Source organism: Moschus berezovskii, chromosome 3 (genome assembly GCF_049115385.1).
Source record: "Moschus berezovskii isolate FMDL1 chromosome 3, NW_MosBer_1.0, whole genome shotgun sequence".
Taxonomy (NCBI): Eukaryota; Metazoa; Chordata; class Mammalia; order Artiodactyla; family Moschidae; genus Moschus; species Moschus berezovskii.
This window is the reverse complement of record NC_142462.1, coordinates 129,074,320-129,101,323: the sequence shown is the minus strand read 5'-3', so window position 1 is coordinate 129,101,323 and position 27,004 is coordinate 129,074,320. Positions and strand designations below refer to the sequence as shown.

At 45.5% G+C, this 27,004-nt stretch overlaps 1 protein-coding gene across 10 annotated transcripts in view; it reads left to right on the top strand.

Moving 5' to 3' along the window:
- Positions 1-7,360: 7,360 nt before the first annotated feature.
- Positions 7,361-27,004, top strand: part of ESYT2 (extended synaptotagmin 2) — an 82,633-nt gene continuing 62,989 nt past the window's right edge. For 3 of the 10 annotated variants that reach the window (XM_055421664.2, XM_055421662.2, XM_055421660.2), the window contains exon 1: positions 7,929-8,270. In XM_055421664.2, coding sequence (XP_055277639.1) covers positions 7,944-8,270 — 327 coding nt within the window. In that variant the 5' untranslated portion in view covers positions 7,929-7,943. Of the gene's footprint in view, positions 7,788-7,890; positions 8,271-27,004 lie in introns of those variants that run through there. The other 7 variants (XM_055421663.2, XM_088834798.1, XM_055421661.2 and 4 more) reach the window with 6 other exon arrangements.

Genomic DNA, 27,004 nt, shown 5'->3' with positions numbered 1-27,004 from the left:
ACAACCCTGGAGGTGCAGCCCTGACCAACCAATTCCTTTAAAGCCTCATCTGGATAAAGTTATTCCTGATATTTCAGCCCTAAGGATACAGCTCTGAGTTGAAATGATGATATTTGTACATAAAAATGAGAGGAATATCAAGCTTACGTGTACCTTTTTTTTTTTTTGGAGGATTTGAAAATAATTCCAACTCCAGTAGTACATAGTAGGTATTTAATAATATTTAGTGAATATTTATTTGAAATTATGGCTGAGAGCTTCCCAAATCTGAAGAAGGAAACACATAACAAGGTACAGGAAACACAGAGAATCCCAAACAAGATGAACTTAAAGGCTCACACCAATACATGATTAAAATGACAGAAGCTAAAGACAGAGAATTCTAAAGGCACCAAGAGAAAAACAAAGTCATATACAAAAGAATCCCCATAGGGAACTGATTTTTTTTCTTTTAAAGCTTTATTTTGTATTGGGGTATAGCTGATTAACAGTGTCGTGATAGTTTCAGGTGAACAGCAAAGGGACTCAGCCTTACATATATCCATTCTCCCCCAAACTCTCCTCCCATCCAGGCTGCTACATTACATTAGGTCCTTGTTGGTTATCCATTTTAAATATAGCACTGTGTACATGTCCATCCCAAATTCCCTAACTATCCCTTCCCAGTATCCTTCTTCCTCCCCAGCAAGCATAAGTTCATTCTCTAAGCCTGTGAGCCTGTTTTGTAAGTAAGTTTATTTGTAAATTTGGTTTTAGATTCCACATATAAGGAAATTCATATAATATTTCTCCTTCTATCTTCTCTCAGTATGACAATCTCTAGATTCATCCGTGTTGCTGCAAATGTCATTAATTCTTTCTTTTCAATGGCTGAATAATATTTCATTGTGCATATATATCGTCTTTATCCTTTCTTCTGTCAGTGGACATTTAGCTTGTTTCCATGTCTTGGCTATTGTAAACAATGCTGCAGTAAATACTGGGGTGTACGTATACTTTTGGATCAAGTTTTTCTCTGGATATATGTCCAGGAGTGGGACGGCAGGGTTATATGGTAGCTCTATTTTTACTTTTTTAAGGCACCTCCTTACTGCTCTCCATAGTGGATACGAGCTGATTTTGCTGCAGATACTTTGTAGACCAGAAGGGAGTATCATTGATATTTTCAAAGTACTGGAAGGGAAAAACCTGCAACTGAGGTTATTCTACCCAACAAGATGATCATTTAGAATCAAAGGAGAGACAAAGAACTTCACAGACAAACAAAAGCTAAAAGTACATTGATTCTAAACCTACCCTAGAAGAAATGTTGAAGCGTCTTCTTTAACTGGAAAAGAAGAATCTATAGAAAAGGGTAAATCCCATTAGAAAAGGGCAGTACTTGGTAAGGACTGAGGATCAACCACTTAAATATCTCAGTATGAAGATTTAGGCAAAAAATTGTGAAACAGCTGTAACTACATTAACAGTTAAGTGATAAACAAGAAGATGTGAAATATGACATCAAAAGGACAAAGTGTGGGGAAGGGAATCAAAAATTATCGCTCTTTTAGAATGTGTTTGAACTTAAATGATGGTCTATTTCTACTTGTTTTAAATGGGTAAGTATATATGAGCCTTATAGTAGCCACAAATCAAACACCGATGTTTAGTGGTGGCCCAGGTTGGGACCCTGTGAATTTTGAGCAGGAGGCCTTCAGCCTAGACTTAAATTTGTAACTTGTAATACTGGACAACTTGAGCCTACCTCTCACTTTCCCATCTTCCCAGCACATTGCATGTGATGCTCTCTGACTTGAAAGACCTGACCCAGCATATCTGTCAATTGAAATTTTGTATGTCCTTCAAAAGCCACTCAAGCTCCACTTCTTTCCCAAAGCCAGCATCACTTCATTGTATCTGAAATGATCTCTCTCCTCTCCATTCCCAGAACACTTACATAGTCCTTGTATGGCATTCTCTATTAAGTACTTCAGTTCAGTTCAGTTCAGTCGCTCAGTCGTGTCCGACTCTCCGCGACCCCATGAATCACAGCACGCCAGGCCTCCCTGTCCATCACCAACTCCCGGAGTTCACTCAAACTCATGTCCACAGAGTCCGTGATGCCATCCAGCCATCTCATTCTCCGTCGTCCCCTTCTCCTCCCGCCCCCAACCTTTCCCAGCATCAGAGTCTTTTCCAGTGAGTCAACTCGTCGCATGAGGTGGCCAAAGTATTGCAGTTTCAGCTTTAGTACAGCCCCTTAATTTCACAGACAACTACATATGACTCATTCCCTTGGTTAATCAGAAGTTTGAGATAAAAATAGCTCACATTTTTCAGCCTTTCTGCATTCCAGTTGTTAGGCTAAACACAGCATATGGATTATTTATTTGGGGATTAGTTTATATTATAATTTAATGACATTTTGATAACTATCTAATTATAATCTGTTACTTATGTGATATACCATGTTATTTATAATATATATTTGTAACACTTCTAAATCAATATACAGATGGCAAAATAGTCACAGAGGCTAAGTAAGTGGTCCAGGATGTTTTGGCAGTGGCCTGTCCAGTGTTTGAACTTAGACTGTCCAACTCTTCAACCTTTAAACACTATACTGGGCTTCATCCTTATGTTCTACAAAGACTGTTTCATATAGTAGAATATCAATCAATGTTTGTATTAGAGTTAGAACTTCTTTAGTGTATAATGAGCTAGTGGGTAGAAAATCTATAGTTTAAAATTGAAATGTAAATTATCTCGAAGTAGGCAAATATCGATACCTCAATTTGATATTCTCAATGACTTTTCATTTTCTTTGACAATCTTTTCGGAAATGGTAGACTATAAATTTCATCCTGAGTGAGTTCTGATTGTTTTTTGTTATCATGTATTAATAGTTTGTAGCTGTATGTTAGATGTTAACTTTGTTTTATAGAAACAGAATTCTTAAAAGTTATAGATTTATAGAAAGTTTTGAAGAAAGCACACAGGTCTTGTATACCACTTATGCAGTTACTTTCATTGGTAGAATCTTAACTATCTATAGTACAGTATCAGAACCATGAAGTTGGCATTGGTATAAAGTATGTGTTTAGGTCTATTGTTGAATCACACGTGTAGATTTATGTAGTTGATTTTACAGTCAAGAGACAGAAATGTGCCGTTACCACAAAAATCTCCCTCATGCATCCCTTTACAGTCAAAACTCATAACCCCATGCCACCACCCCTATCCTGTCCTTACCTTTTTCCATACAGCAGTAATCTTTTCTCCCTTTCTATGGTTTTGTCATTTCAGGAATTTTGTATAAATGAATTCAGACAGTGGGCGACCTTTTGAGTCTGGCTCTTTCGTTCCCTCAGCACAATGACTTTGAGATCACTTTAAGATGTTGCATATATCAGTTGTTTATTCCTTCTTACTGCTGTGCGGTATTTTGTGGTATGATGAATATACTTTAATAAGTTTAGCCATTCATCTATTATAGGCTATTCTGGCTGTTTTCAGTTTTTAGTTATTACAAATAAAGCTGGTATGAACAATCATGTACAGGTTTGGTGTGGACAACTGACAGAGTTTTCATTTCTATGGCAATAATGTCCAGGATTGTCATTGCTGGACTGTATGTTAAGTATGCATTCAGTTTTTAAGCTATCAAGCTGTTTTCTGGAGTAGTTTTATTCTCCTTCCAGCAGTGTATAGAAGATCCAGTGTCTCTGCATCCTCACCAGCATTTGGTGTTATCAATATTGTTTGTCTTAGGAATTGTATGTGTATGTGTGCTATCTCCTGTGGACTTAATCTGCATTTCCCTAATGACTAGTGATATTTTATGTCTTTTCATATGCTGATTTGCCTTCAATAAAATGTTTCTTCATGTCCTTAAAAAAAAAAAAAAAAGGCTTTATCACAGACATGCAGGATTTCTCATGTGGATCATGTTCATCCAAATTTTTATCTATAGGATATGATTCTACAGCTTTTTAAAGGAAATACCACAAGACAGAAAGGCTCACGCTTCTTCATAGGTTAACAAGGCAATTACTTGTTTTGAGGTTGTAACTTGGCCTTGAGTGACAGGTGGCCTTTCAGCTTTAAGCTGTTGCCTAGCAAAAGGGATGAGATTCACCCTTTCACATATCTACAACTCACATGATGTAATTTGGGGAAGAGAAAGAAAAAAACACTCCTTCCTTTACTTGTGGTTTAGTGCCCCTGCTTAATGTGTGTTTAATACCCTAGAGCAATGTTATGAGTATATATTTACATATATCTCCACAGCCACACACACACACACTTATGTACACCTATTACACACAGGCTCACAGATGAGGGGAGGGGGTATTATCCTATATTCACTCAGGACCTGCTGTGCCAGGTACTGTGCTAGCCTGAAGATATGATGATCAACATAATAAATATGGTTCCTGCCCTTACCAACTTAAAGCCTCAGTTCAGTTCAGTTCACTCAGTCGTGTCTGACTCTTTGTGACCCCATGGACTGCAGCACACCAGGCTTCACTGTCCACCACCAACTCCTGGAGTTTATTCAAACTCATGTCCATTGAGTCAGTGATGCCATCCAATCACCTCATCCTCTGTCAGCCCCTTCTCCTCCCACCTTCAATCTTTCCCAGCATCAGGGTCTTTTTAAATGAGTCAGTTCTTCACCTCAGGTGGTTAAAGTATTGGAGTTTCAGCTTCAGCATCAGTCCTTCCAATGAATATTCCTTTAGAATGTGGACTGGTTGGATCTCTTTGCAGTCCAAGGGACTCTCAAGAGTCTTCTCCAATGCCACAGTTCAAAAGCATCAATTCTTCAGCACTTAGCTTTCTTTACAGTCCAACTCTCACATCCAAGCATGACTACCGGAAAAACCATAGCCATGACTAGATGGACCTTTATTAGCAAAGTAATGTCTCTGCTGTCTAGGTTGGTCAGAGCTTTTCTTCCAAGGAGCAAGCATCTTTTAATTTCATGGCTGCAGTCACCATCTGCAGTGATTTTGGAACCCCCAAAAATAAAGTCTGCCACTGTTTCCATTGTTTTCCCATCTATCTGCCATGAAGTGATGAGACTGGATGTCATGGTCTTAGTTTTCGGAATGTTGAGTTTTAAGCCAACCTTTTCACTCTCCTCTTTCACTTTCATCAAGAGGCTCTTTAGTTCTTCTTCACTTTCTGCCATAAGGGTGGTGTCATCTGCATATCTGAGGTTATTGATATTTCTCCCGGCAACCTTGATTCCAGCTTATGCTTCATCCAGCCTGGCATTTCTCATGATGTACTCTGCATATAAGTTAAATAAGCAGGGTGACAATATAAGCCTTGACGTACTCCTTTCCTGATTTGGAACCAGTCTGTTGTTCCATGTCTGGTTCTAATTGTTGCTTCTTGACCTACATACAGATTTCTCAAGAGACAGGTAAGGTGGTCTGTTATTCCCAAGTCTTTCAGAATTTTCCACAGTTTATGGTGATCCACACAGTCAAGGCTTTGGCATAGTCAATAAAGCAGATGTTTTTCTGGAACTCTCTTGCTTTTTCGATGATCCAGCGGATGTTGGCAATTTGATCTCTGGTTCCTCTGCCTTTTCTAAAACCAGCTTGAACATCTGGAAGTTCACAGTTCACATACTACTGAATGCTGGCTTGGAGAATTTTGAGCATTACTTTGCTAGTGTGAGATGAGTGCAATTGTACGGTAGTTTGAGCATTCTTTGGCATTGCCTTTCTTTTGGAGTAGAACGAAAACTGACCTTTTCCAGTCCTTTGGCCACTGCTGAGTCTTCCAATTTGCTTGCAAATTGAGTGCAGCACTTTCACAGCATCATCTTTTCGGATCTGAAATACTTCAAACGGAATTTAAAGACTAGTTGAATCATTGATGAGACTTTGTCAAAGTTACCATGTCGTGCGAGTGCTTCCTATCCCATACCCCTAAAAAAGTCCCTGCGAGCAGCAAATCTTTCACTGGTTTCGTTTTATAGGGCTGTGACTGCAGGTGTCTTCAGCTGGTGGTCCTCTTCATTTTACAGGCTTTTACTTATCTGTGTGCACAGCAAAGTGGTCTATGGCGCATCACTGTTTTGTCCTGAAATGGGCTTCTGCCCCCCTCCTCTCCCAATCATTGCATAGTTTTCAATACTCCAGTATGGTAGGGAAGGGCCATATAACATGAACACACCCACCAAGAACTTCAAAACATGTAAGCATTTCTCTGTTTCTCAAAACATGTAAGCCTATTTCTCTCCAATAGGCCCTGTCCCTCCTAAAAGTGATCAATCAAGGCTGCCAGTAATTGAAATAAAATATCCTTCGAACCCACTGGATAAGCTTTAAAAACTTACTTAGGCTGTTCTCTGCAACTGTTTAGCTTCAAGGAGACTACAGTGCAAATATAATTATCCTGTTTGAGTTTAGGGGAAACACAGCGCTCAAAAGCGGTTCGTCTTTCTAGAGAAGGGATTCAGGAACCGCGGGCGCCCGTCGGACCTCCTGCTGGGGGCAGGTGCCGGGTCCCCGCGTACCGCAGGCGAGAGCAAGTCCCGCCCTCGCGCACACAACGGCTTATCCGAGCTCCCGCGCCTCCAGGGCCGCGGAGAGAATTTCGTCAAGATATCGTCCGTGGACTGTGGGCAGTCAGGACCTGCAAACTGAGGAGCGTGGCCTTCTCCCGTAGTATACCGGCACGAAGCGCGGCCCAGGTGACGGAGCGAGCGGACCCCCTCTGCGAACACGAAAGCCCGCGGACTAATCGTTCCGCGCCGCAACTTTCACGCAAAAGCCGCTCGCCTCGCTTCAGGGGCGCCCCGCCGGCCCGCGATGACGTCACCAAGCCCCGCCCGCTCCGCCTCAGGCGCGCTCTCTCAAGCCTGTGCGGCGACACCCCCGCCGTCCGGCCCCGCTGTGTCACAGGCGCCCCGCCAGTCCGCGATGACGTCACCAAGCCTCGCCCACTCCGCCTCAGGCGCGCTCTCTCAAGCCTGTGAGACGACACCCACGCCGGGCCCGCCGCGCCCAGTGTCAGAGGCGCTCCGCTGGTCCGCGGTGACGTCACCAAGCCCCGCCCGCTCCGCCTCAGGCGCGCTCTCAAGCCTGGGAGGCGACACCCCCGCCGCCCGGCCCCGCTGTGTCAGAGGCGCCCGGCCCACCTGTGCGGTGAAGCCACACACCAGGCAGCCCCGCCCACTCCCGCCGCCGCGGCGCTGGCGGGCCCTGTTGGTTGACGTCCCACGCGGGCCGGGCCCACCGCGTTGGGCCTCACCCAGGCCCGGGGCCACGCCCGGCTACCGCAGTGGAACACCTCGGCTCCTCACCGCCCCCGCCCCGCCCTGCCCTGCGTGCTGACGTCACACGGCGCCGCGAGCGGAAGCGCGGGCGGGCGAGCGGGCCGGGCGGCTGCGCCGTCCCCTCAGAGGGGCGCTGTAGCGCGGGCCGAGGCGCCTCGGCCGGGAGCTGAGGGCAGCGGTACGCGGCGGGGCCATGAGCGGACCCCGGGCCCCGGGCCCCGAGGCGGGCGCCTCCGGGGCAGAGCGGCCCGGCGCGGCGCTGAGCGTGGACGTGGCGGGGCTGCTGGCACAGCTGGCGCGCAGCTTCGCGCTGCTGCTGCCGGTGTACGCGCTGGGCTACCTGGGCCTGAGCTTCAGCTGGGTGCTGCTGGCGCTCGGGCTGCTCGTGTGGTGCCGCAGGAGCCGCGGCCTCAAGGCCACCCGCCTGTGCCGCGCGCTGGCGCTGCTGGAGGACGAGGAGCGCGCCGTGCGCCTTGGGGTGCGCGCCTGCGACCTGCCGGCCTGGGTGAGTGGGCGCCGCGGGCCCCGGCCGCCCCGGCCCCGACCAGCCCGCGCGCCTCCGCCGCTCGCGGCCGCGGCCCCGGGCCCGCTCTGACGCCGCCCTCCCACGCGGTCTGGGGGGGCCTCGCCTACCTCTGCCCTGGCCCAGGTCAGGCCCGGGATGCCCGTCCGCCGCGGGCCCGGCCGGGAAAGCCCGTCGGGAGTCCCGAGCCCCCGTCGCCCGGCGCGGGCCGGGTCCCCGCCCGCCCTGCCCGCGCCCGCCGCTGGGTCAGGGGTCCCCGCCCGGCCGGCCGGGAGCCCGCGCTCCGCCCCGCCTCCCGGGGCTGGGGTCGCCTCACTCTCGGCCCCTCCCGCGCGCGGCGTCCCGAGCCCCGGGCGCCGGCGCCGTCCGAGCCGGGCGAATCGGGGGTCGCCGCCGCTGCCGCCGGCCCGCAGACCCCGCGGCTGGGCGCCTGCCCCGCTCCGCGCCGGCGGGCCCCGCGCACAGGTGAGGCGCGCCCCGCGCGCTCCTCCCGCGGCCACGTCGCCAGGCCTCCCCGCGCGCTGCCGCGACTCCCGCGGCGGGAATGTGAGCTCCGGGCGCCTGGTGCGCTCCGCAGGCCTGGACGCCGCTCCCTTCTCCGCTGCGGAGGCGGCGGCCAGCGGTGAGCGGGGAGGGGCGGTTTCCTCCTCCCCTAAGACGCCTCAGCCATTTCTTGGTTGTTTCTGACACAGTTGAGCAGTGGGGGGTCCCCCCAGAAAACCCTCTGATGTTACGATAATTGGAGGTTTGTTTTATTTCTTTGAAAGTAACATTATAAGCTGCGTAGCTTTTACGTAGGGTAGACTTGAATCCGAGGTGAATTTTAGGTGGGTGGGGGCAGGAAGTTTTGGAAGAGTTGCACTAATGGAAAGAGTCCTGGGACTGATAATTTTTACACCCAGCAATTCTCCTCATAATTTATTTATGCAATGTGGAAACTAATGGAGTTGGCTCCCTCCTGCTTTCTTAACCATAAGTTGGTGTCACAGTTTCAGGCAACAGGAAATAGTGCTTATTTTAAGATAAATGATGCTCGTGTTAGGCTTGATGTAAAACTTCATGGGGAAATAGCCAGCCAGAGACTTTCAAAAGGGTTATTTTCTCTTAACGGAGAAAAGGATTTGGAGTGTGATCCCTCTTTCCAGTCATAAGACATTTGTCATGGAGTACATGACACAGGCAGACAGGTTGGAAAGCTGGAGTACCCAGGGTCAGGAGAAACCTAACCTAATGGCTACTCCCCGTGATGACAAATAGCAATTGTAGTAAGAATATCACAGTCAGGGACTTTGGGAATATAAGATCCTATCAATACATAGTGTATATGTGCACAGTAGTATTTGGAAGAGTCAGAATAAGTAGTGTGGAGTAGCTTTTCGCAGAAGCAGAAACGAGGAGTGAGGTGTCAGGAACTTAGAAACCCAGGTGTCAAAAGCCGAGAGCAGGCGCACTTTGTGGAAAGGCAGAAGGACTTCCAAGTGGCGTCTTGTGTCTGTTGTTACACCGAATTAAACGATTACAGAAAGTAACCAAAAACAGTGAGTAGGGACATTACCCAAACAGCAGACATAATCAGTCAGGGGCGAGAGTCACAGGAATTGGGGGTGTTGACATTCATAGATACTTGGTTATGGAGCAGTTGGCTAACATCAGATTTGCTTGTGAAAGTTGTGAAATGCATGCTATTTTAACAATAAGTTAACAGGTATGTTACCATATTGAAGGACATGACAATTTTTTTTTTTTTTTTACCAGAAGAAAAGGCTGATTAGCCAAAGATTCCATTCTTGGATTTTCCTCTGTGTGACTTAAACTAATGAACCTTGGTGTTCATCTCGTACAGTATGGAATTTCTGTTTTTCACACAGCATTTGATTTGTTCATCAAATTTGTATTTGCGCTCACATTACACGTATATACCCTTAAACACACCTTTATTGCTTAGAAAACTGCTGTGAGAATTCACACAAAACTTGATCGTCATCATATCCAAGAAAAGCCTAGGAGTCTGAGGTTTGAGGAAGATGTTTTAGTACCTTTCTTATTGTAATACCCATGTGTTATTTTCCTAATAAAGCCAGTGAGTTACACTGCCTAGAAGTGGACCTGCTGTTCTGTTATAGCTAGGGAATAAATCAGCAGTAGAAATCATTCACATATAAGAAGGTTAAGACTTCTGTATAGTAGTTCTTTGATTTTTACTGTACAAACTTAGGTTCTTCGGGTTGGTATTTTGCTTTGAACAAGATGTGTTTGTGCAGATTTCATCGTGTGTCATTGACAGCTGTGATTCATAGCAGGGTAGAAGCAGAGGAAAACATGAAGTGGTACTCACTTCCTAGCTTCACTTTTGAATGTGTTTATTCACTATTTTTATTCTTTTTATTTAGTAAAGTAAAAATTTATGCTGGCTGTAAAATGAGATGATAAATATGAATACTTTTGAGAAAATATATATACTATATCAAATCAAGGCTATGAGGAGGATATGAAAAATGACTCATTTAACATGTGACAATTCTGTAAGACTTTGATCTTACAGCTTTAATGTGAACCACAGTGCTATTCATTTCTTTACTCTTTTTTTCCATACACAGGGAAATCACCTTGTAAGTCTGAATTGACAGATTGAGGACTGGCCTTTTTGTTGTCCCTGTGGCCGTCCCTTGTTAATTGAGCCCTGTAAAATTAGACTATGGGTGAAGGAAATTCTTGAAGAGTTTTTAACAGAGATGCGTAAAGATGGTTTTCCACTACGATTTTTGTTTGAAATATTAGAACTTGGTGTGAAGTCTGCCCTTTTCCTGTTTTCACTGCTGCCAATTAATGTTGATTCTATGGCTGCAAATAAGTAGAAACCCAAACCTGCCATAAATGACAATTGGTCTTCTATTCCTCTTGTACCTTGATTGAGATTTAAAGCATAGTCAGCTTATGTGTTCTGCTGTTTTTACTATTATGCACTAGCTTTTCTTTAGGGAGAGCTTTCTTCCCGTGGTCCTTCTGGGAAGTTCAGGAGAATTTTAAGTCTAGCCAAAATTTATTATATGTAGACTAAAAACCAAATGAGCAAAAGAAAAGAATACAATTTGGTCTTATGTAAAGGAAGGGCAAATACTTTTATTCTCAGTGTTAATCATTGACTTATATTAATAAAAAGTTTTGTGAAGACTTGTTAACAGACTTGTAACTACATCAGGTCCCAGAGTTTAGCTATTTTAAACTGCAATTGCACCTTTAGATCCTAGACCACTTAAGTGCTTGGAGAAAATGTTAGAACCTCCTCAAAGCTGTGAAAGAGAGATGGATACTCTTTGCGTTTCTTTTATGCACCCACCACTGCTATAGTCACCCTCACTCGCTGTTACGCTGTCTAAGTGCTTCGTGAAGTTAGAGCAGAAGGCTCCACGGTTGCCAGACATAAAGCAGTAAATACCTATTTTTTAGTTCAAGCTGAAAAATGGATTTAAATTCAGGATATATGCATACATCAGGTTGTGTGCTCTGGTTTTTCTGCTTCAGATGAATATTAGCCTCACTTTATGTTTCAAGATTGGAGAATGTAGAGCTAGGACTAAACTGTAAATAATTAAACAGATACAGGAATTGAAAGTATATGTAATATATTTATATTAAATTATATTTAGTTAATATATATTGTGTTAAATTATACTAAGTATGTGTGTAAAATATAGATCTTGGTTCTGTGAAGAAACAATTATGAACACCTGACTAGTGACTTAGTGTTCTTCTTAGGCCTGGTGAACCTCTTACTATATTCTTTGTGAGTTTTCATGATTTCTACACTGGTTGTGATATTTAACCTTGAGTGGTATCACAGATGTTGAAAATAGATTAAAAACAACTGAATTGTAGGCATTAAATGAGTGAATTTTATGGTATGTGAATTACTGGTCAGTAGTGAGAAGGCAATGGCAAGCCACTCCAGTGCTATTGCCTAGAAAATCCCATGGATGGAGGAGCCTGGTTGGCTGTAGTCCGTGGGGTCGCTAACGGTTGGACACGACTGAGCGACTTCACTTTCACTTTTCACTTTCACACATTGGAGAAGGAAATGGCAACCCACTCCAGTGTTCTTGCCTGGAGAATCCCAGGGACGGGGGAGCCTGGTGGGCTTCCGTCTATGGGGTCACACAGAGTCGGACACGACTGAAGTGACTTAGCAGTAGCAGTAGCAGTGCTACTGAAAAATATTATAGACATTAAATTTCTTTTAAAAATAATTGAAACAGGTGATTATAGTACAGAATAAGCCACACAAACCACCTTGCTTATGGAATTCCAGCTAAAGCTGTTATAACTTTTAAAAATTATCATTTCAATGTAAATTTGGAGTAATTTATAAAGAATATTTAATGAACAAGGAGGGCTCATGAATGAAAAAAGTAACTCCATAAATATTTTTACCTTAACCCTAATGTTACTTTCTGCTTCCCTGTGGCTCAGAATCTGCCTGCCAATACAGGGATGCGGGTTTGACCCCTGGTTCTTAAAGGTCCCCTGGGGAAGGAAGTGGCGACCCACTCCAGTATTCTTGCTCATGAACGGAGAGTCTGACACAACTGAGAGACTAAACAACAACAGATGTTACTTTAAGCATTGCTGCTGCATTGGCTAAACGAACAAATAGAGATTTTGCTTCAAAGATATAAATAGCCTAAATGTGTGTGTGTGTGTGTGTAGGGTGTTCTGTGTGAGTTATTCTAAACTCTTAACTTTAATTCAAGGTAAGGATACATAATTACAGTGTGTGATTGAGAAATTTAGCTGATAAATTGGTTTGTTTTTTATAAGATATATTCTGTCATAGGGCTTCCCTGGTGGCTCAGACTGTAAAGAATTTGTCTGCAGTGCAGGATACCCAGGCTTGATCCCTGAGTTGGGAAGATTCCCTGGCGAAGGAAATAGCAACCCCCTCCACTATTCTTGCCTGGGAAGTCCCATGGATGGAGGAGTCTGGCAGGGTCCAGCCCATGGGATCGCAAAGAGTCTGACAAGTCTGAGCAACTAACACTTATGCTATCATAGCATGATTTTATTTTTTGAAGGCCCACTATTTTTTAAAATTTTAATTAATTTGTTTATTTGGGCCACCACCATGTGGCATGCAGTATCTTAGTTTCTCTACCAGGGCTAGAACCTGTGCTCCCTGCAGTGGAAGTGAGAAGTTTTTATATAGATACAGTTTTTTATATTTATTTATTTAATTTGTTGTTTGGCTGTGTTGGGTCTTCATTACTGCACGGTCTTTTCTCCTGTTGAAGTGAGCGAGGACTACTCTCTAGTTGCAGTGCTCTTCCTTCTTATCGTGGTGGCTTCTCTTGCTGAGCGTGTGTTCTAGGACACTTGGGCTCTAGTAGTTGGCAGCGGGAGGGCTCAGTAGTTGCGGTTTGTGGGCTCTAGAACACAGGCTCGATAGTTGGGGTACAGGGGCTTAGTTGCTCCATAGCACGTGGGATCTTCCTGGACCAGGGGTCTAAGCCCTGTATCCTGCATTGGCAAGTGGATTCTTTACTACTGAGCCACCAGGGAAGTCCTGGAAATGTGGAGTCTTAACCACTGGACCACCAGGGAATTACTCATAGCATGATTTTAGAATGAATGTACTATCTTTACTACTGAGCCACCAGGGAAGTCCTGGAAATGTGGAGTCTTAACCACTGGACCACCAGGGAATTACCCATAGCGTGATTTTAGAATGAATGTACTATTTGTAGACTCTTGCATTTTGTTATGTTTTGTTAATTTATTATATTTTTTGGTTTCTATGCCAACACTGTGTCAGATGAATTTTCCTTCTTCATTTAAAGTTCTAAGGACCCACTATCTACAGTCGTGTTAGAGGTCGCCTTCCCTTCCTGTGTGTACTTACTTCCAGGTAGCTACGAGGTGGGGTGTGATGGCTGAAGAGTGCCCTGGTGGGTCAGAAAGTGGTTGGGGGAGGGTGTGTGTGTATGGACACCCTAAAGGACACTGAAGAATAAGTGGGAACTGCAAAATTGGACATGTCTCAGGGTGGAGGTGTCAAGTGTCAGAGCCCAGTAGGACAGCACGATGGATACCTGGGCTCTTCCTTGGTGGGGGCTGGGGGGGAGTTGTAAGTAAGGTGGGAATTGTCAACTGGGCCCAGGGGTGAGGAGCGGATGTGCTCAAACTGGGGCCTGGGCCACCTGTCAAGGCAGCACTCCCGTGTCTCAGGGAGACGGGGCGGTGTATTCAGAGCCAGGCTTGTGAGGTCAGAACGCGGGAACCCTGCGCAGTGCCAGAGATCTCTTGCCCTGGCTGCAGAACACTTAGCTGCACTGCTGCTAGATTGCTCAGCACCTGGAGGGCGCTGGAGGCGCCCGTCCACCTTCCCTCAAACACTCTGTTCTCTTTCACCGTTAAGGATCTTGCTGTGCTGTAAACACTGAGTCACCTTGTGTTCTTTTGGAACTGGGTGGGGCGTAGTTCTTTTATAGTTTCTGTAGTTGTCTTGCGTGGCCTCTTTCCATTTAACGTGTTTAATTCACAGGTTTTCTCATGGTCTTTCTCCCTGTCAGTGGTTTTGCTTCGTTTTTTTTCCCTGCTTAAATTAACTGTTTTTTAAAAAAAGTCTTATGAGGTTTTTTTTTTAAAGGAAACTATTTTGGTGAATTTTTCCTAGAGTAGATGATATTTTAAGTAACAAGCCTAGCTTAAGTGCAGCAATCAAAAATGAGCTTTTATTGATTCATCTGTTCACTGAGCCAGTATTTATTAAACCTTTGCTGTGTTCCATGTACCGTGCTAGATGATAAGTAAGACAAGGCCTTAAACTCAGAAATTTATAGCTAATAATAACACAAATCTAGGAATAATCCAAATTTTAGTTTTAGTGTGCACTAGCAGTTTTTTTTTTTTTTTTTCAAAAAATAAAAATAATACATATTCATTTTTCTTAAAAAAGTGTATTAAAACATTATTCACATGGGAAAAAAGGCAAACTTTTATTAGGTCTTTCAGTTGGTGAAATGATATGTTCATTTTTTAAAAAGATTCTGCCTTTTAGAGCATTTTGTGTGTTTAAGTAATAGCTCATCTCTTTAAAGGAGAAGGCAATGGCAACTCACTCCAGTACTCTTGCCTGGAAAATCCCATGGACGGAGGAGCCTGGCAGGCTGCAGTCCATGGGGTTCCTAAAAGTGGGACATGACTTAGCGACTTCACTTTCACTTTTCAGTTTCACGAATTGAAGAAGGAAATGGCAGCCCACTCCAGTATTCTTGCTTAGAGAATCCCAGGGACAGAGGAGCCTGGTGGGCTGCCGTCTGTGGGGTCACACAGAGTCGGACATGACTGATGCGACTTAGCAGCAGCAGCATCTCTTGAAATCAGTGTATTGTAAAAGATTTTACTGATAAGGATTAAACGGTTTTTTCTAGGGTTTGTTCATGTAGCTAGCTGTGCATATAACTTCAATTTTATGTTGTCCTGTCTTTGCCTATTTTGGGAAAGGCAGTCTTGTGATTACTCATAGTGGATGCCTCTGAGACCCATAGTTCAATATCTGTGTCTGTTAAACGGATTACAGCAGGGTGTGCAGAGGAAGGCGTCAGAGTGGCGGCGCTGTTAGCAGCAGGGACTTCGTTTTTTAAAGAACGTCCTCGTCATACCCGGTGACTCTACTTGAGAATTAGTGACAACCGCACAGATGGCAGATGTGGAAATACGAACATGAAAGTGTTTATTATGCTCTTTTTTATTACTTGCAAGATTGTCGTTGAGGCTGAGCTTGACGTTTTCTTTGTTCAGTCACTTAGTGGACTTTATCTTCCTACTTTCAGTGAATATGCCGTCTTGCATTTCTTGTATCATGGCTGTGTGCTCAGTGGCTCAGTCATGTCTGACTCTTGGCAACCCCGTGGACTGACTGTAGCCCGCCAGGCTCCTCTGGCCCTGGGATTTCCCAGGCAAGAATACTGAAGTGGGCTGCCCTTTCTTCCCCCAGGGAATCTTCCTGACCCAGGTATCAAACCTGTGTCTCTTGCGTCTCTTGCATTGGCAGGCAGATTCTTTACTACTAAGCCATCAGGGAAGCCCTTTGTATTATGGCTAGACAAGTTTTAAAAACATGTTTTTCCGGTATGAGAACACATACTCATTGTAGAACATTTCAAACTTTGGAGAAGAATAAAAGGAAAAAAGTTACCTACCGTCCTACTAACCAGTGATAGCCATTATTAATGTTTTGGTGATTTTCTGAATCTTTAGTATTGACACGATTGGAGGTACATGGATGTATGTGTGTGTTGTATTTGCTTTATTAAGCATTATGCTGTGAACATTATGTCATCATTCTTCAGAAACATGACTGGTTTTTGCAGTAATATCTTGTTTATGGGAGTGCCATGCTTTATTTAAATTATGTCTCATGTACAGATTCCAAAAATGAGATTGTTAGTTACTGAAGGTTAAGAAAAGGTAAAACTGGAGTTTGAGATATTTAATTTTTTGCCTTTTCAAGTTACGAAAGATGGTTTGTGTGAGCCATTCATCTAATCTGTCCAGGATGTATGAACTATTTTTGAACTCCTAAGAGTAGCATAGCAATTTTATAAGCAGAAGTATAGCTTTAGAGGACAGTGTTGGTTTTTGAATGGTGTGATGTTAAAATAAGCACAGTAGATTTATCCAGATCCCCTTTTATGTAAATAACCTTTAGAAGAAGAGAGTGCTCCCACGCAGTCGCTCTTCGAAGGGCTTTTCTTCGTCTGTGCTATGTTGGCAAGTGAGAGTTGGGTTAGCCAAGTCATTGCTTTTTGTAGCGCGGTGTAGAGATGGTTGTTTGGAAATGGCTGAGAGGGCTTACTGCATTGTCCTTGATCTTGTCTGAAAATAACCAGCTGTGTGACTGGCGTTGTCAGTGCTGCCTGGCAGCCCTTGGGCACTGAGTGCTGTGCGTCACCCTCAGGGACCTGTGTCACACGTGGCGGCGTTGCTGCTCTGGCACACACTTGAGAAGCAGGCTCAGTCTGACCCATGTGGGTTCCTGTCTGAGGCCACCCACTCCCAGCTCTGTGCTCTCTGACAGGTCAGCACACCTTTCAGAACCTTAGTTTCCTCATCATTAGGTGGTCACGGACAGAAGCCCCGGCTTGTGTGTTGTGGTCATGAGTCTGGAATAAGGAAGGCCCAGGGCTGGCAGGGTGGCTGGAGGTCCCCTGGGGTTAGGGATCCCGTGCTGATGCCTCCTTTGAACTGTCGGCTGTTAACCGCCAGCTTCCTGCTGCCTGAGGCGCGTCTCTCGCCGCTGCCTCCCCCACTTCAGCTGGAGCAGACAAATGACATAGCTTCTCTTCATTTCTGTTTCACTGGGGTTGTTTGTGTTGTTGCTAAGAGCTTATCTCCCATAATGCTTTGTTATGAGTCACACTTGAAAATATTCCTTGTATTTTCTTTCTCTTTTTCTTTTGAACATCCTAAAGTAATATCCAAGGAGCCCGTGTTATTACTCCTCATCCTTGCTGCCTCTTCCTTAAAACAGATTCTGTCCTGCTGCTGTTCAGTCCCTCAGTGTGTCCAGCTCTTTGCGACCCCACGAACGCTGCAGCACGCCAGGCTTCCCTGTCCTTCACCACCTCCTGGAGCTTGCTCAGACTCGTTCCACGGAGTCGGTGATGCCTCCAGCCGTCTCATCCTCTGCTGCCCCGTCCCATCCTGCCTGAGGTGGTGGTTGCTCTTGCTATGCTGCAGCAGCCGCCCTGATGCAGTAGGTGACCATAGCTATTCCATTAGGAGACTTCATGTAAAATTTCTAAGTTCATGTACTCATTTCCTTCCTCTTGTGAATAAGTGTTGGTTGGGGACTAAAGTGGGAGTTTGAAACTGCATATCAATAACCTCAGATACACAGGTGACACCACCCTAATGGCAGAATGTGAAGAGGAACTTAGTGAAGATGAAAGAGGAGAGTGATAAAACTGGCTTAAAACTCAACGTTCAAAAAACTGAGATCATGACATCTGGTCCTGTCAGTTTGTGGCAAATAGATGGGGGGGAAATGAAAACAGTGACAGACTTTATTTTCTTGGGTTCCAAAATCACTATGGACAGTGACGGCAGCCATGAAATTAAAAGATGCTTGCTGCTTAGAAGAAAAGCTATGACAAACCTAGACAGTGTATTAAAAAGCAAAGAGATGTCTTTGAGACCTTTGCTGACAAAGGTCCATCTAGTCAAAGCTATGGTTTTTCCAGTAGTCGTGTGTGGAGGTGAGAGTTTGACCATAAAGAAGGCTGAGTGCTGAAGAATTGATGCTTGCAAACTCTGGTGCTGGAGAAGACTCTTGAGTGTCCCTTGGACTGCAAGCAGATCCAACCTAAAGGAGATCAGTCCTGGATGTTCATTGGAAGGACTGATGCCCAGCTGAAACTCCAGTACTTTGACTACCTGATGCAAAGAGCTGACTCATTGGACAAGACCCTGCTGCTGGGAAAGATTGAGGGCGGGAGGAGAAGGGGACGACAGAGGGTGAGACGGCGGGATGGCATCACTGAGTCAGTAAATGAGTTTGAGCAAGCAGGTTTCCCCAGGAGATGGTGAAAGACAAGGAAGCCTGGCGTGTTGCAGTCCATGGGGTCGCAGAGAGTGGGACATGACTGAGCTGAACAACAGCAGCAACGTTTTGGGTCAACTGTAACAGTTTAGTTTAACTATATTAGATGTGGAGTTGCTTCCTTCTGTTTCCATCCGATGGGTTGTTTTGGGTTTCTTAGAGTGCGGTGGATCTGCAGAAGATAAATCCGGTGGTGTGGAAGGACAGCATCCTCCAGCTTGCTTTGTGCCATAAATTCTCCCCTGGAGTGCATGTGTGTGAGATACTGGGTTTTGAGTCTGCCGCTCACACTCTGAGATACCAGCATCAGATGAAAGTTACTCATCTGGGCGACGCGCTTACTTCCTGTTTTCTCACAGGACTGCCTCGTATCCATCATTCAGTTAAGTGTGCTTAGTCTCGTAATCGTGTAGGGTCAGGGGTTTGAAGACAGGGGCTTTCACGTCTGCTGTAGCATCTAACGGTTTGCACAGAGTTTGCACAGAAAGCCTAGTGAGTGGCTGAAACGGTGAACTAGTAATTGCTTGTTTTACGAGGACTCTTTACACTCAATTATAAATTGTTGTGTAATGTCTATGTTGCCAATATACATATTTGAGGTGAGCTGCCTACTGAGATCATTAATTTATTTCATTTGTGCTATAAACATTTGAATGCATAGCAAGTGAACACATAAGATATATTAATGCTAAATTAATGTGAGTACCAGATTTTTAAAACCAAAAAGTCAAATATAATATGTAACAAAAATGAAAATAATTTTTAATTATGTTTTTTCATATACATAGATTTTAAAATCTGTTCGGAGCTGTTAAAAGTGTTGATTTTACTTAATAGCTTGACTCTGATTGTGGTTTTACACTGGGGAAATGAAAGCATGAATACTGCTGTGTGTGTGAGGGATGGTCTTAGCAGGACTTACCTGGGGGCTGTTTCATCATGGATGGGCAGGAGGGGAAGGGAGCAGCCCCCTTGGCTTGCTCCCGGAACTGGGGCCACCGGAGGAAAGCTCTGCAAACTGGTGGCTTAAAACAGCACAGATTTATCATTTACAGTTCTGGGGGCCAAAAGTCTGGAAGCAGTTCCCAAGGGCTGAAGCCAGGAGATCGACAGGGCCGTGCTCCCTCTGCAGGCCCTTCCCAGCTCCTGGAGCTGCGTCCCTGGGTATGGCCCCTCACCCTCTGTGCTGGCAGCTGCTCCCACCATCATATACTTTCTGTTTTCAGTCTGCGTCTGTTCCACCTCTGCTCCCACCTGAGAGGACGTGTGTGATGGCGTCATGGCCCACACAGGATGCAGGACAGCTCCTCAGCTCAAGAGCCTTAACTTATCACATCTACTAAGTCTTTTTTTTTTGTCTTGTAAGGAAACACGAGTTCTAAGGAGTGAAACGTGGCCATCTCCTGCAGGGCCACCAGCACCTTTGCGTCTTGGATACTCAGGAGGAGGGTAGCTGAGTGCGGTGGTGATGGCTCAGCTTTGTCTCATTTGCTCTGGAAGTCCTTTCCCTCCACTGGACCTCTGGGCTGATTCATGTCGTGTCTTGGGTTCAGTGCTGTGACTACTCCCCTTCGCTGCCATTCCCCTGGTGCCTGAGAATTATGTGTGACCTTGTGGGGGCCGGCGGGGGAGAGGAACTGAGCCCCTGGATGCAGCGCAGCCCAACTGGGCCACGGTGTTTGCGTCGGGAGCTGAAGAGCGGAGCAGGGCCTCCCGCTGCTGGCGTTTGGGCCAGAACGACGCCAGGAAAACACTGAAACATTTAATGCAATGGCATGTCCCAATTTGAAAACTGGACGTGTAGCAAGATAAATCTGGCAGTGATGTCCAAGGAGACTGAGGGGACAGAGTGGGGGTCAGCTCCAAGCTTGAGGAAGGAAGCAGCGCCTGGCCCTGACAGATCACTGGAGGGAGACATACAGGGCTGGGCTGGCGGAGGGAAGGTGGCTACAGCGGAGCCCCTGGGGGAGGATGCGTGATGGCCTTCGCCAGTAACCATTCAGTAGGAACAGGAGTTTGGAAGCCTAGGGATAAGGCTGGGAGATGGTTAATCTTGTCTTATAAGCATTGAGTTTAAAAACCCTAAAGGAGTTCTTAGAGGAGTTGTCCAACAGCAGCCAGTGGCTGGTAAGGGAGACCTGGGAGCATAGCCAGATACCTCGGTTCTCAGGTGATGGGTGCCTGAGATCATGCTTGAAGTGGAGAAATGCAGGAAGTGAGAGCAGACAGTGTAAAAAGACCAGAGGACCCAGGACAGGCCTTTGCACCCGGAGGAAATCAGGAGGTGGAAAGTGAGGAAAGGGGATTCCCTGGCCGTCCAGTCGTTAGGAGTCCATGCTTTCACTGCCATTGCCCAGGCTCAGGCCCTGGTCAGGGAACTAAGATAGCACAAGCCACACAGCGTGGCCAAAAAAAAAAAAAGAGGGACATGGTTCATCCATTAGTGCTGACTGTGTGCAGCTTCTCTTCCAAGCACTCTGCGTAGAGGAAGTCAGTTAAGGCCCACAGCGTACCTGTTGCCCCATCTTAAGGATGAGGGGACAGACCACACTGGCACTTACTTTGGGTCTGCAACAGACTTTGAACTGGGAAGTCTGTGAGTTCTCTGCCCTCTCTTGATGGTGGTGAGGAAGAAACTGGGGATTAGACATCACTTCATCTAGTCATTTACTAATGTGGGCAAGAATCCCTTAGAAGAAATGGAGTAGCCTTCATAGTCAACAAAAGAGTCCAAAATGCAGTACTTGGGTGCAGTCTCAAAAACAACAGAATGATCATGTTTCATTTCCAAGGCAAACCACTCAGCATCACAGTGACCCAAGTCTGTGCCCCAACCACTGATGCCAAAGAAGTTGAAGTTAACCAGTTCTAAGACCACCTAGAACTAACAAAGAAAGATGTCCTTTTCATCGTAGGGGATTGGAATGCAAAGTAGGAAGTCAAGAGATAACCTGGAGTAACAGGTTAAGTTTTGCCTTGGAGTACAAAATGAAGCAGGGCAAAGGCTAACGGTTTTGTCAAGAGAACACACTGGTCATAGCAAACACTGTTTTCCAACAACAGAAGAAGCGACTCTACACCTGGACGTCACCAGATGGTCAACACCAAAACCAGACTGTGTTCTTTGCAGCCAAAGATGGAGAAGCTCTATACAGTCAGCAAAAGTGAGACCTGGAACTGATTGTGGCTCAGATCATGAACTCCTTATTGCAAAATTCAGCCTAAGATTGAAGAATAGTAGGGAAAACCACTAGACCTAAATCAAATCCCTTGGAGTGGGCGGTGACCGTGGAGCTGACAAATAGATCAAGGGATTAGATCTGGTAGACAGAGCCTAAAGAACCATGGACGGAGGTTCGTAACATTGTATAGGAGTCAGTGACCAAAACCATCCTGTTACTGAGTCCAAGTTCACTCTGCTCAGCGGGCGACAGGCCAGCAAATCTAAGAGACGAGGGGTTGAGGCAAGAAAGAGACTTCGTTTAGGGAGCCTGCTGACCAAGAGGGTGGCAGGCTAGTGCCTCAAAATAACCCTCTCACTGGCTCTGGGTGCCAGGTTCTGTTGTAGATCAGCAGTGGGGGAGGTAAGGAAGCAAAATAAGGCCATTAATCTTGCAAACGTTGTCTGGAACTGGCGTGCCTCAAGAAGAGAACGTGTCACTTCCTTCTTCTGTGCCGTCTTCAGGTGGACAGGGCTCTGAGCAGAGGCGCTTCAGTTTAACAGGCAGAGGGGCAGGGTTCTCTGAGGCAGGGTGTTCTATATGATTATAGTAACAGAAGTTACTAAAGACGAGTCAAAGAAACAGTTCCAATATGGAGTAAGAATTGGCTGCTTCTCTGCAACAGTCCCGAAGAAAAAGAAATTTGCAGGAAGGCAAAATGGTTGTCTGAGGAAGGAAAAGAAGCAGAAAGCAAGGGAGAAAGGGAAAGATACACCTAACTGAGTGCAGACTTTTAAAGAATAGCAAGGAGAGATAAATCCTTTTTAAGTAAGCAGTGCAAAAAAATAGGATGGGAAAGACGGGAGATCTCTTCAAGAATATTGGAAATATCAAGGGAACATTTCATACATGGGTGGGCATGATCTGTAAGGACCTAATAGAAGAGGTTAAAATGAGGTGGCAAGAATACACACAATATAAAAAAAAGAGGTCTTAATGGTGTGGTCACTCACCTAGAGGCAGACATGCTTGAGTCTGAAGTCAAGCATTACTACAAACAAGGCTAGTGGAGGTGATGCTATTTTAGCTGAGCTATTTCAGATCCTAAAAGATGATGCTGTTAAAGTGCTGTACTCAAAATGTCAGCACATTTGGGAAACTTGCCAGTTGCCACAGGACTGGAAAAGGTCAGTTTTCATTCTAATCTCAAAGAAGGGCAGGGCCAAAGAAGATCCCTGCCATACAGTTGCACTCATTTCACATGCTAGTAAAGTTATGCTCAAAATCCTTCAAGCTAGACTTCAGCAGTGTGTGAACCAAGAACTTCCAAATGTACAAGCTGCGTTTAGAAAAGGCAAAGGAACCAGAGATCAAATCGCCAACATTCTTTGGATCATGGAGCCCAAGAATACTGGAGTGGGTAGCCTTTTCCTTCTCCAGTGGATCTTCCCAACCTAGGAATTGAGCTGAGGTCTCCTGAATTGCAGGCAGATTCTTTATCAACTGAGCTATCAGGGAAGCCCAGATCATAGAGAAAGCATGGGAATTCCGGGAAAAAACATCTTCATTGACTAAGCTAAAGCCTTTGTGTGGATCACAATAAACTCTGGTTTATCAAGAGATGGGAATACCAGACCGCATTACCTGTCTCCTGAGAAACATGTAGCAACAGGTCAAGAAGCAACAGCTAGAACTGGACATGGAACAACAGACTGGTTCCAAATTGGGAAATGAGTACGTCAAGGCTGTATGTTGTCACCCTGCTTATTTAACTTCTATGCAAAGTACATCATGGGACATGAAAGACTGGCTGAATCACGAGCTGGAGTCAAGATTTCCAGGAGTACTATCCACAGTCTCAGGTGTGCAGGTGTCACCATTCTAATGGCACAAAGTGAAGAGGAGCTGAAGAGCGTCTTGACGAGGGCGAAAAGAGAGTGAAAAGGTTGGCTTAAAGCTCAGCGTTCAGAAAGGTCAGATCATGGCTTCTGGATCTATTACTTCATGGCAGATAGTTGGGGGAAACGTGGAAGCAGTGACAGATTTTATTTTCTTGGGGTCCAAAGTCACTGCGAACGGTTACTGCAGCCATGAAATTAAAAAACATTTGCTCCTTGGTAGGAAAGTTAGAACCAACCTAGACAGCATATTGAAAAGCTTTATCACTTTACCAGCAAAGGTCCATTTAGTCAAAGCAATGGTTTTTCCAGTAGTCATGTACAGATGTGCAAGTTGGACCGTGAGGAAGGCTGAGCATTGAAGAACTGATGCTTTCAAATTATGATACTGGAGAAGACTCTTGAGAGTCCCCTTGCACTGCATTGAGATCAAACCAGTCCATCCTAAAGGAAATCAATCCTGAATATTCATTGGAAAGATTGATGCTGAAGTTCTGATACTTTGGCCACATGACATGAAGAGCCGACTCATTGGAAAAGACCCTGATCTGGGAAAGATTGAAAGCAAAAGAAGAGGGCAACAGAGGATGAGATGGTTAGATAGCATCACTGACTCAATGGACAGGAATCTGAGCAAACTCTAGGAGTTAGTGAAGGAGAGGGAAGCCTGATGTGCTGCAGTCCATGGAGTCGAAAAAGTCAGACATGAGTTAGCAACTGAACAACAGTTATTCATTTTGATGTTAATAATGTCTACTTTTCAAAGAGGAGGAGACTCAGACCTGGGGGTTCAGCTGTCACCACAGTCTCACAAGAAAGAAAGGCGCTGTCCCTGCGGCCACGTGCTCTGCGCTCCCCCTTGGCCCAGAGAGCACCCTCACTGCACTGGGGCCCGGCTCGCTGCTGGTGCAGCATCCGTCTCCTGAGGTTTGTGTTAGGCAGCAGAACAGACTTGGAGCATTTTTAGTCTCTATAATTGTGACGAGACCTTCCATTTCCCCTTTTTTGTGTGGGATCATTTTCTTTCTACCTGAAAAACTCACAGTAATACTTCTTTTAACGCAAGTTGGACAGCAACAGGTTTCCTTGACTTAGTTGATTTACAGGAAAGTCCAGCAGATACAGTTCCCATGTCCCCCCCACCCCCCGAAGTCGGTTTCGTGAGTTAGCGCTTGCCTTAGTGTGCTCCATTTGTTGCGGTTATTGGAACAGTGTGATACACTATTAAGTGAAGCCCCTAGTTTACATTAGGGAGCCGGCTCTAGTCTTCCCTCCTCCCGGCCCTGATCTTGCTGGCCACTTACCTTTTTACCTTTTCCAGTGTGTCAGGGAGTTGGAATCATGCACTGTGTAGTGTTTTCACGTTGGCTTCTCTCTCTCTTAGCAACATGTGTTTAAGATTTCTTATTTTTTCCTGGCATGATAGTTCATTTCTTTTATTCTTATTGCCGTAGGTTTCAAGTAACATAAAATTATTCAGGGTCATTTAGTACCTTCACAGTGTTGTGCAACCATTACCTCTGTCTGGTTCCCCAAGTTTTCATCACCCCAGAGGAAAGCCTATACCCCTTAGCAGTCATGCCGCAGTTCGCCCTCCCCGTGGCTGTGCCACCACATGTATTTCTGTCTTTATAGTTTTACCTTTTCTTAATGTTTCATATAAATGGAATCAAACACTATGGGAACTTTTGTGTCCCTCACTTAGCGTAACGTTTTTAAGCTCTTGCCCTGTGGCACACTTCTTATTTTATGGCTGGACAATGTTCCGTTGTACAGGTATGCCCCGCTTTGTGTATCCTTTCATCCTGTGAAGAACTTTCTGGGTTGTTTCTGTCTTTGGCTATTATGAGTTGTGTTCTGAACATTGGTGTTCACATTTTTGTTTGAATACTTGTGTTCAGTTTTGGAGGGTATGTACCTGGAATTGGAATTGATGGGTTTAACTTTTGGAGGAGCTGCTAAACTGCTTTCCATAATGGTGGGAATATTCTATAGTCTCACCAGCAATGCAAGAAGGTTCTAATTTCTGCACCTGCCTGCAAACACGTATTATTTTCTGTTTTTTGATTGCATGTCATCATAGATTGTGTGAACTGGGATGTCACTGTGGATAAATCTGCATTCTCCAATGACTGATGTCACCTTCCCACATGCACTTCCTGCCAGCTGCGCATGGTGAAATTGTCCTGTAGCATGAAACGGCCATGGTGGGACACTGTACCCTGGCAGTCAGCAGTCCCAGGAACTGGCTGTGAACCTGTGCCGGCTCTGCCACTGCTCCGAGCCATCGTCGTTCCCCTCCTCCGGAGATCTGCACCCCAACCACTAATGGCAGAGGGGACAGATGCCTTAGCCCAGCAGGTTTGAGTTGGCCTGAGGGCGGGTGGCAGGGAGGAGTGCTCTCTGATCTGGACCCATCTGCGCTCCGGGTCCCGTACAGTGGAGGCTGTACCGGAGCCTGTCACAGAAGAGGGCCTGCCCTGTTGACCAGGCCCCTCCCAGCCCCTCCCAGAGTCCAGCGTGTGCTTTCTCAGCGCAGGACACCTGCCAGAAGCTCGCGTTGGCTTTTTGTAGGCTAGCTTCTTGCCCTCAGTAGCTCAGGAATTTGGCAGATGCCTGAAGGGAAAGTTAGTTGGCCTCTCCCTCCCCCACCCCCCCACCCAGGGTCTGGGCCCTCAGAGTGTCACTCAACCGACCTGAACTCCAGTTCCTGTCTCCCTGGTCTGGTGAGGTTTCTGTCAGCTCATCTGGCTTCTCAACTGCGTTCCTCCGGGTTTCTCAACCTCTGGTACTGCAGCGGTGGGGGAAAGGCACCACAGAGTGCCTCCTCCCTGCCCCGTGGGCCTTTTGCCCTGTGTTCTAGTCCTTCATGCCCTGCGACCTTAGGTAGGCATGTGCTCAGCTCTCTTGTGGAGTTCTCATGTTCTCAGCAGGTGGGCTGCTGCAGGATGCTCTGACCATCTTATTTTTAGGGAAAAAATAGATTTGAACTCTGGTGTATTTCCGTGTGAGAGTTGGAAGAACAGATACTTTCTGTCGGGAGGTAGGGTTAGAAGAAAGAGGGTACAGGTTGAGCTTTAGGTGTGTGATTTGTCTCGCACCATCTCTCTGGATAAATATGTTAAATTTAGGTGGGTTTCATGGTTTGGGGGATTGCTGCAATTGTTGTTTTCAGGAAAATACTGTACAAGGTGTGAGGTAAATTTTAAGCAGTGAGGCTTGACGTAAACAGCTGTAGAAAAATTCCAGTCAGGGCTTCATTTGTTTTACCTGTGAAATGCCACCTAGCAGGTCTGGTAAACTCTTGGAAATACCTGTTTAGCTTGACCATTTAATGGACTTATATCTTTATGAGTCGTGAGTACTGTTTCATGCATTTTATACTTTGTAGCTTCAGGACAAAGACAGCCTGAAAACACTGAGAGTATCATAAATAGCGGAGAAAGGAGTTTGAAAAGTGGATTTTAGAGCTTTTCACTAGAGCCCTCCTGTGTAAGGAGGGCCGGGAACTGGGCATGGATTTTAGAACTTTTCACTAGAGCC